General features: G+C 37.6%; 1 protein-coding gene across 1 annotated transcript in view; it reads left to right on the top strand.

Moving 5' to 3' along the window:
- The first annotated feature begins 3071 nt into the window (after positions 1 to 3071).
- LOC138691168 (tonsoku-like protein) overlaps positions 3072 to 10811 on the top strand; it is a 52229-nt gene continuing 44489 nt past the window's right edge. Inside the window, exons 1-6 of the mRNA XM_069812938.1 lie at positions 3072 to 3232; positions 4456 to 4583; positions 6028 to 6157; positions 6280 to 6448; positions 7537 to 7654; positions 9642 to 9833. Coding sequence (XP_069669039.1) covers positions 3220 to 3232; positions 4456 to 4583; positions 6028 to 6157; positions 6280 to 6448; positions 7537 to 7654; positions 9642 to 9833 — 750 coding nt within the window. The 5' untranslated portion in view covers positions 3072 to 3219. The remainder of the gene's footprint in view (positions 3233 to 4455; positions 4584 to 6027; positions 6158 to 6279; positions 6449 to 7536; positions 7655 to 9641; positions 9834 to 10811) is intronic.

The following is a 10811-nucleotide window of genomic DNA, read 5'->3' as shown; positions in this document are numbered from 1 at the left end:
CTGACTGGAGATCCACTATGCCGCCAATGCATTGACTGCTGCTTGGTTTCCGGGGTGAAGTGCGAAATCCAAGTCTCATCGCCCATGACGATCCTGTCGAAGAACTCGTCGCCGTCATCATGATACCATTTCAGAAATGTCAGTGCTGCTCCTAAACGTTGCATTTTGTGTTCGGGTGTCAGGTTTTTCGGCACCCACCTGGCACACACTTTTTTGAACAGCAGGTGCTTAGTGACAATCTCATGCAACAAGGATCGCGATATCTGCGGAAAATGGCTGCTCAGCTCCGTAATCGTGAAGCGACGGTTCTCCATTATGCACTGCCACACCAGCTCAACACGATCATCATTGATGAGGGACGGTCGCCCACTGCGCTCTTCATCATGGACACTTTGACGACCTTCGGAAAACTGCCTACACCAGCGATGCACCATCTGCTTACTCATGATGTTCGGCCCATAGACCTGACAGAGCTCCCGATGAATTTCAATTGGCGCAATGCTTTGTGCATTAAAGAACTTTATCACTGACCGAACCTCACAGGCGGCGGGAGAAGGAATAAGAGCTTCCATTTCGGACACTGCTGCCATGCTACTGGCACCAGGCGGGACCTGTCCAGCTGGCACATGATTGATACGTCATAGATCTGTTACGCATGCGCAATTGACACGGCTAATTACGTTTACTTTCAAGGGGGAAAAAAATCAGGAAACTTACTTTCTGGATGCGCCTCGTAAACAATCTCAGTCCTTTGATAAAGCGTAGACAAAGTTAAAAAATGCTGAATTGCACGCCAGGTTCTGCTGATCGAAGTTGAGTTGCTATGTAAGAAAAGTTATCTTCATCCATTTAACAGGCATCTCTCAGATTGTAGGAACTATAAAAGTAATTTTTTTCTCACACATAACAAATTTGGAAGAGTCTATGTTCCAGGTGAAACAAAGGGGAGATTCTTTTATTATAGGAGATCGCTTAATTTTCATAAGTTAACAACTAAAGCATTATATTCCCCGAGCAGACCAATCTATGTTGATTCCCAAGCGAATGACAAAGTCGGTGTGGCAGAAATACAGAAAATAAAAATAAAAGATCTGACAAGTTTTATTTTTAAACAAATTGAACTAAGTTATGTTATTAATTTTACGCAATGGTTCGATGTGCAGCTCGATATAGTTCAACATATTTTATGGAGAAACATTCCAAGAAATGAAATGCGATTTCAATATTTGCATTCGTCATCAGGGGATTCTAACTGCATTTATTGAAATCTTATTTATGCAGCCTACATTGCTCATATAGTTTAATTCATTGTTCCAAGTGTTCAAAATACTGGTCTCTAAGGGCCATATTCATAGACATTCTTAGCCCGGGCTTCCTGTGGATGATCAGCGAACTAACGTTTTTCGTATTCATAAACCAGTGTTAGCGATATGATAAGATATGAATCCTGTACAAGTAACCCGTCGATAGCCGGGGCTTGTTTAGCACGCTCGTAGCACGGGCTAGCGAAATGTCTACGAAGTCGGAAGTTTAAGTCTCCACGTTCAGATCATGGTGAAACGAGGGTTGAGGGACTTCCGCCGATTTTGGAAGACACAGATCCACTTAGGTTACCGTAATTTCAATTACGAAACACGCCAAACGAATTATCTTTGCACCAAAAACGGATGCTCCCTGAACCAAATTATCGTATTTTACAATTATTTGAATGCAACAGAAGTCGGCGGAAGTCCCTCAACGCTCGTTTCACCTCGAACTTTAATTCTTACACATGGATTTACTTTACCATTGTATTTGCTTATTTCACGGGCAACTATAGCGAAAGCTTACTGTCTCTCATCCTCAAACAAACATGCATAATCTTGTACTTGTACACGATCTCATGTCAAAATTGTAATGGCGTCTTGACGGGGATTAGAGACTGGTTGTCTGGTAATAAAGTGCTCTAAAGATGACGTCACAACATTGCCAACGTAAAACATACGAGTAAATAAAACTATCTAAATACAAATAATTGCACACAATTTCACGATATCCCAATCTGGAACAAAACCCATCCGTGATTCGCTCTTATTGAAAAAAGTATATCACCAAAACAATTTCTCTATATACCATTCTGAACTAGAACCCATCCGGCATCCGCTCTTACTGAAAATAGAATACCAACACAATCCCATAGGCAAATTTCGGCATTTCCTCACACTAAACACGGGAGGAAAAGCGCACTTAAATCATTTAATTCCCAATATTCGGCTACACAACACTTAGATATTCCCTCAACGAACCCACTAACTTCCCACGTACCTCGGCCTCGTGTCACTCAGATATCCTCTCAACTTTCTAATTCATAATTGCAATCCCCGTACAAATTAATTTTAAAGTCCTAAACATAAATAAATAAAACAACGAATAGAGCCACATACACGTTCAATATATATAAATGTCAAGAAAAATACCACGCACGTCCATGCACATAGGACGGTTCACAATTGGAATCAGAAATCCAGTTTTTAACCTTTTCGCGTATCTCCACTCGGTCCAGCAACGGAATCCATAACCAATTAATTAAGTAAATAAATAAATAAATTTCAATATTAATAACGATTTACCATCCACATACTTCATATTATAACGGTATATAATTTAAATTACGTACAATAACACCTGGAATAAATTCCAAATGGCGAATCAAATTATCTTCTCAGAAACTCTCAGACCCAGACGTTTTCACAGTGTTGCCACTTCGATTTTCGGCAGTGATAAAGATGGTGAACATAATTATGCAAACATTGCGTTTCTTTTCTTAACAGCAATTATTTCTTTATCATATAGTCTTTATTTATTCTGTCTCTCTTTCTCAATTATCAATATTAATTTATTACACGTCGCGGCATATAAATTCCTTTTATTTTTGGCAAAAATTCTGCTCTTATTCCATCCTAACAGCTGAGAGTATAATTCTCTAACTTAGCCCTCTGACGGTATACATCTACATTTTGCTGTTATTCCATTTTGGAATTTTTCAACCATGAGGTAAACAATAAATGGCGGGAAAAGCGATAAACCGTGTTGTCATATCATATTATATTTACAAGAAAATATTAAAGCTGATATTTCCGCAGAGCAAAATGAATGGAAAATGCATTTTATTCAGATAATATGTAATTGTACAATCAGGTTTTTATAGGTAGAATTTTGTGAGTTTTATAAGTGTCAAAAATGGAAGAACAAAGTAAGTATATTTTGTTAATCAGCAGAATTCTTGATGGAAGTTTGTGGTATAGCCATGGTGCGAATTAACGGGGGGGGGGCGATGGGGGGATTTCCCCCTGTTGGAAAGTTATCTCCCCCTCACAAATTCATATTAACAGCCCTGCCAGGGATAACTTCTGTCCCCCCCCCCCTCACAAAATATAATTGTTTGGGAAAATCGCATTAAACAGAACGTAGAAGCTCCGCCCACCACCCTTTTCATTTTTCCCCTACTAGCTCACCAGACACACTACGTGAGTGTTGTGCCGAATGCACATTTCATGTGGGTGGGGATAACTTCCCCTACTGGCGTTCTCTTTATTCCGATTTATCCAATATCGGGCGAATGAGGACAATAATAATTTTATGTATGGTATTCTCTATCTAGGATTTTATCCCCCCCCCTCATCAGAAATCTTAATTCGCACCCTGGGTATGGCTTATAATTAGGCTATGTTGTTTTATTATGAACCTCTTATTTTCTTTATCAACATGAAATACAACCGTAAAACTAGGGACAGTGGTGCTCTTAAATTCATTGTCAGGAAAAACTATCCTCCCTCTTTGCCCCCCCTCCCTCCAACCATGGATATAATATGTGGCTATAATTTTTTAAGCAACATCAAGGTTTGTGACAAATAGGCTACCTATGATTTGATGATAGTTCCGTGTCATATTAGTGCTTACCCCCTATTAAAGTTTTACCTTTTAAATTACTAAGAGCTTCCCATAGGGCTACAAAAGCTGAGTGAATAATCATTCATAATATAATAGCAAGTCAAACAACAATTATCGGTATTACTACCAAGTCACATGGTTGCTGTTTGCAGTTCGACGGACAGCAAGTTAGATTTTCCAAGCCTCTTGTTTGCTTTAAGCCTGGCGAAGGACATTGCGTGGGTTTTCCTTAGTCGTTGCCACTGCCAGTAGAATTGTGTCACCAGCTTAGTGCAACAGCTGATAAGGGAAACCTTTCTAACCTTTGCAAACAAGAGGCTGGGAAAACCCAATGCTCTGGCTGTCAAAAAGCAACCACGTGACTCAGTAAAAACGTCATTAACTTAGGTTTGATTCGCTTTATATAAACCTAACTTAATTTCTAACGTACAGAGAGAAACTCCTGCTTTTCACGGATTAGAAGCTTTTGTATGTAGCCATTGGTTTATAAGAAATGCTTTTGTATCTGTGCTTCATTTTTTACAGAGTGGATTCGTAGGAAAGAAAAATTTAAGAAGGAAGGAAACTTGCAGCAGTTGTCTGATGCTTGCAGCAAGTTAGGTGATTTCTACTTTAGACACAATCAGTATGAAGAAGCTTTGAAAGAATTCAAGGTAAGTATGCAAAATTATTGTGAATTTTAATTGAAGAGAAATAGTGACTAAATTTTTACTTTCCTTCTGTATGAAGTATAGTGAGACTGTTGGTTCTTCATTCTAAAGGCAGAATTACTCCAAGGATGCAATGTGCAACATGCAGCAGTATGGTAGGCCTATGCATCGTTTTTCTTGGGTGGGTGGGTGTGTGTGTGTGTGTTTTTTCACTAAACAGTCAGTTTTAAATTTTTACTGCCGGTATGCTTTTCGGCATCTTATTTTATTTGTGGTATGCCATACTGGCTGATACCGATCCAGTTATACCACTGCTTAGTAATAATAATAATAATAGTTTTATTTTCCCTGGCAGAGTTAAGGCCATCAGGCCTTTTCTTCCACTCAACCAGCTTCAGCTTTACATGTAGTTTTGGGACACAGCCTTAAAACAGCCACGTACTTATTTTGAATGTTTCATTGTCAAAAATAGAATAATGGAATTTCGTGATGGATGAATGTACAATTCTGTGATATTCGTAAAAAAAAAATTCCGTTTAACGCAAAAAAAAAGGCAAACAAAAACAAAAAATCGCGACTAATCACGATCGTAAAACATATCTTGTGCATACCTTTAGAAATGTTAACTCTCTGACTCAATTAGCAGAAATTCGTAAAAAAAATCATTAGTGATAATTGAGTGTCCCTACTTATAAGTGAGCCACTGGCATAGCTCTGTCAGCTAAGGCGCTTGTCTACTGATCCGGAGTTGCGCTCGGGCGCGGGTTCGATTCCCGCTTGGCTGATTACCTGGTTGGGTTTTTTCCGTGGTTTTCCCCAACCGTAAGGCAAATGTCAGGTAATCAATGGGGAATTCTCGGCCTCATCTCGCCAAATATCATCTCACTGTCACTAATCTCATCGACGCTAAATAACCTCATAGTTGATACAGCATCGTTAAATTTTTTTAGCTTGTTATTTAACGACGCTGTATCAACTACTAGGTTATTTAGCGTCGATGAGATTGGTGTTAGCGAGATGGTATTTGGCGAGATGAGCCCGAGGATTCGCCAAAGATTACCTGGCATTCACCTTACGGTTAGGGAAAACCTCGGAAAAAACCCAACTAGGTAATAAGCCCAAGCGGGGATCGAACCCACAGCGTCGTTAAATAACCAAGTAAAAAAAATCAAACTTAACCATTTGGTAAATCTTTTGCCTTGAAAGCCTATTGTTTGTATTGAGCTTGAACCTTATTTAGGATCTGTAAAGGAAAAACAATTATATCTGCTCAGTTTGTAATGCACAGAGGCAGCTAAAAGGAATAATAAGACAATGGAAAGGAAGAGATCAATTTTAGATGCCAGTATACTTAAACAATTTAGTTATCGAGTTTGATCACGGTTTATTTCTGGAGGTGTACACAATTACAAGCGTTTTGTAAATGATAACCCTTGTCTTCTTGCAGGAGGAAGCTGAACTTCGTGAGGTTTCAGGAAATATTATTGAATTGGCAGTAGCAAATCGAATGATTGGAGAGGTCTATACCAACATGGGACAGTACAACAAAGCATTGAAACACCACATAAAATACTTAGGTAAGCATCTCCTTTAATATCTCTCTCTCTCCTACTCGTACACACTAGAGGTCTCCAAAGCCGAAATTCTTTGACCCAGCCTGATTTGAACCTACAGAGTATTATGACTTTATGCTTTACAGAACTTGCAAAAGCTAAGGAAGATCAGATAGAAGAACAAAGAGCTCTTGCAACAATTGGTCGAACGTATTTCTTTGAGGCAGACAGCATTCCGACTGAAGATGAAAGACACTGGAATGCCCTTACGCATGCGAAAAATGCTTACAAGAAAAGTCTGGATCTGTGCGAGAGGTATGCTGTGATAATAACTTCTTTTTTTAATAATTATAGAAATTCATAACATATTGTAATGATCTAGTGCAGATAGTCTTTCAGTGCCAATAAGTCCAGTATGTATCTCTTTTTTTTATATATATATACATGAAACGTTTAAGTAGGCACATCATCATCATCATCATCATCATCATCATCATCATCATCATCACCACCACCACCACTTGCACTACGGCCTGAGGTGGACCTTTGCATCTTCAACAATCCTCTTCCAAGTATACCTTTCCTATGTTTTCCTTCTCCAGTTTCAAATACCAATTTTGTTCAAATCATCCATTATGCTATCTAACCATAATAATTTTGGTCGTCCACACCTGTGGAGTAACGGCTAGCGCGTCTGGCCACGAAACCAGGTGGCCCGGGTTCGATTCCCGGTTGGGGCAAGTTACCTGGTTGAGTTTTTTTCCGGGGTTTTCCCTCAACCCAATATGAGCAAATGCTGGGTAACTTTCGGTGTTGGACCCCGGACTCATTTCACCAGTATTATCACCTTCATCTCATTCAGATGCTAAATAACCTAGATGTTGAATAACTCTTCTCGGGTTCTCAGCCAGGTGAGTTGGAGATTAGCTCCCAAGCTTTTGACGGCTAGCTCTGCCATCTTCTTCATTCCTGAAGAAGCTGGCAGAGCTAGCCGTCGAAAGCTTGGAAGCTAATCTCCAACTCACCTGGCTGAGAACCCGAGAAGAGTTATTCTATATCAAATGCCAGGAAAGCCTCAAGTCATACAACCTAGATGTTGATAAAGCGTCGTAAAATAACCTACTAAAAAAAAATAAATAATAATTTTGGTCTCCCAGGTTTTATTTGGTCTTATGTGTCGTTGAACAAGAATCAGGACAGTACACTGACTAGTAACTGTCCGGTACTTAATATTTTACCAATGAACACTAAACTCATCCCCAATTGCCACCAATAATAGCTGGCAATTCTTAGAATTCATGTGGAACCATCCTAAACTCTTAGGGTCACCGAGTTGGTGTGTAGACTCATTCTCTTTTTTTCTATATTGTACTGAGCACATGTTTATTTTATTTATGTTGTAGGTTGAAGGGAATTGGGAAGCGTGAACACATGGAAATGAGAGCACGCCTTCTCTTGAACATAGGACTTGTTCTGGAGTGCCAGCAAGAAAAGCAGAAGGCCATTGAAAATATGCAGAAAGTATGCTCTTTAAATGTATTTTATCTGACAACATGAAATTCATTGCTTTGACTGAACAGTTTACGATTCACGAGACCTAACCTAAAAATGTATTTTGTTTGATCACGTGAAATGATTAGTACGAATTCTGAAAACAGAATACCACTTTGAAATGTATACTCTACTTAAAATACATACTCTTAACTCGCTGTCATGCTATTTTCCCTCTTGGAGATTATAATACAAATTTGGCCTTTAACCACATGCATGTTTCATACGAAGTAGGTCTATAAGTTATTTCTTATTTAATTACACTTACCTGAACATAATGTTGAATTGGAATCACAACACATCACAACTGAATTATATATTAATATTAATACCGGTATTACTAATTAATTATTAATTACGTTCAAATTTCACAAGCTTTTAGTTATACTTCCATTTCATCAGTTTCCTTTACTGCAAGTCAAAATTATTGCTGCCAACAAAACAGAAAATAACTGCCAGATGTAGTATTTGTCAGTACTCGAAATTCGAAAGAAAGTTGGTAAAAGAAAATTCAACCTGACATCTAGAAAATCACTGTAATCCACTAGCATATGTAGTAATAAGGGAAAAATGGTTAGGTTTCACCCTTATGGTATTAATGCTCCAGGCCTTCATGTATAAAACAACCCCAAAACATTACTTTAGGGGGGTATTTGGGTGCTTGTTGAAGATGCGCTGCTGTTACTTTTTTGGATCCTTTCCGTATGTAAGAAACACAATGGCCGTGGACCTCGAAATGAGACTCATCAGAAAAAAGTACATTCTTCCAGTCATTCACTGTTCAGTGTTGATGTAATTTTACCCATATTAAGCGTTTTTTGCATATAACAGGGGTTAGCAGTTGCTTCTTAATAGGCTTACGAGCCCTTCGTCCTGCTTCCAAAAGCCTACGCCGCACTGTTGTGACGTGAATATTCGCCCCAGTGGTAGCCATTAACTCGCGGGTTAAGTCGACAGCAGTTAGTCTAGGATTTAATTTACTTTTCCTGACAATTAAACGATCATCTGCAGGTGAAGTCTTCCTTTTCCGGCCACAGTTTCCTTTTTTCTGGGGTGTGATGGATCCAGTCTCCCTGTATTGTTTTATGATCGAATTAACAGTAGCCAAACCGATGTGACATTCTGCAGCAATTTGCCTCTGTGTCATAGAAGAATGCTCTGCTAATGTTATAATTTTAGACTGTTTTCGTGGAATTGTATCCATTTGTGAAGACGACAGAATGTACACTGGATTGCAGTATTAAGTCTTCAACACAACTGAAATGCTTATAAGTACAAAACGACAGGCAAAATGTCACATATTATAAAAAAAAATAATAACGACAGACCTTCAACAATGGAATTACACGTACTACAGATGTCAATTAAAGCAGTATGAGCAGCTGTGAGGCCAACATGACAGAAAATGTAAAAATATGTCGTGTTCGGATTAATTTGCACGCTACTGTATGATTCTTTGTTCCTTTAGTTGAGCCCACGAGACCAGCTCAAGAGACAGTTTTACATGGTCAAATTTCTGAATATTACAGACGAATCTTATACATACATTGTGAACACATTGCAATCTCTCATTTAAGTTAGAACTCATTTAAGTTGTTAACAAAGAATCACAGTAATTGAAATGGGGTATCACAAGTGTGTGTATAAGATTCTTTTTTAATATAAGTGATAGAAAGTGTTTTACATGCTTCAAAAGGTGGAGCAATGGCAATATTTTCTTGCATATATGGGTAACTTGAGTGTTCCAGTTAAGATCATTATCCATAAGGATTTCAAGATTTTTTACTGTTCTACTATATTCAATAAACAATTAAGCATGATGCTAGGCAAATTCTTGCAGTCTACAATACTAAGAAGACGATGATGACCCATGTAGATGTTCAGCCATTATCTTTTATATTGCTGCCTCCAATTTTGTTCCAGAAATCTTTTGTAAAGTGTGAAATATTTGCTACAGGCTCTACAAATATGCAAGGAGCACGACCTGTTTGAAGATCTGTACCGCTGCTATCTTAACGTGGGTATGATGTACCATCGGCAGAGTGACAGCAGCAGAGCTCTCACTATGCTGGACTTGGCTCTGGAAGTAGCAGGCAGACTTCCTGATAAAGCCCAGTTGTGTTGTGAAATACTTCTTAATAAGGCTGAGGTGAGTGAGTTATCTTTGCCATAGATTATTGTATATCGTCACTGCACCTCAAAAATCTGTTATGTGCATTTAAACAAATTTTTTAAGAGGACCCTACTATTAGTATAATTTAATCATTTTTCATGGCAGGCCATCATGCTGAAGTGTCCTTTCCACTATTTTTTATGGAACAGTCATACTGCTTTGACTTGGACCCCAAAGCCTCCACTGAAAATCATTAAAATCTTCCAAAAAGTTTTATTGACTACTTCACTTCTTTAGTATATATATATTTTCATACCCCAAATGGGTTTAGTTAAAGTCTGATTACAAATATGTTTAAAAATGTTTTTAAATTAAGGCTGTAAGGGAGTGTGGCATTTAAAGAGCTGTCAAAATTATTTTTTCATCAATGACTTCTATTTTACAAATTTCTGATTACAAATCTAGTAACTTTTTGTTCGAAAGTTGACTCCCTGAAGTTACTAGATGAATGTAGAAGATGAGAATTTTAATAGGAATGTATTACATAAATATACATTTTATTTTCTAATCCATTTTTCTGTAAGTTTACTTTTCTTGATTCAACACCAACTTTTTTATGCCTAGCATTAATCAATCTAGATGAAATTTTTACTGCAAGTATTTATGAGGTACCTGCATGTTTCTATGCATTTATTTTGTAAGAAATGCTGCTAATTTATTTTATTAATTTTTTTTTTTCATAAAATTTTTTGAAAGTAAATAAATGAGATAGCCTATTTTATAAAATGAATGCATAGAAATGTTTTTATATATCTTGTGAATGTAACAAAAAAAAAAAAACCTAAAAATTGAAATCTTCTACTAAAAACTTGAGTTTGAAAATCTTTCTAAAAATAGAAAAAAAAATGTAAAGTCAAAAACACTTGGGAGTTCAAAATTTGGGTTTTGTTAGTCCTTTACATACTAAACATGCTCTCAAAATTTTGGAATTATTTTTTCATCAAAGACATCTAT

The sequence above is a fragment of the Periplaneta americana genome, chromosome 2 (genome assembly GCF_040183065.1).
Source record: "Periplaneta americana isolate PAMFEO1 chromosome 2, P.americana_PAMFEO1_priV1, whole genome shotgun sequence".
Taxonomy (NCBI): Eukaryota; Metazoa; Arthropoda; class Insecta; order Blattodea; family Blattidae; genus Periplaneta; species Periplaneta americana.
The sequence above is the reverse complement of the archived record's forward strand: the minus strand, read 5'-3'. Positions and strand labels throughout refer to the sequence as shown.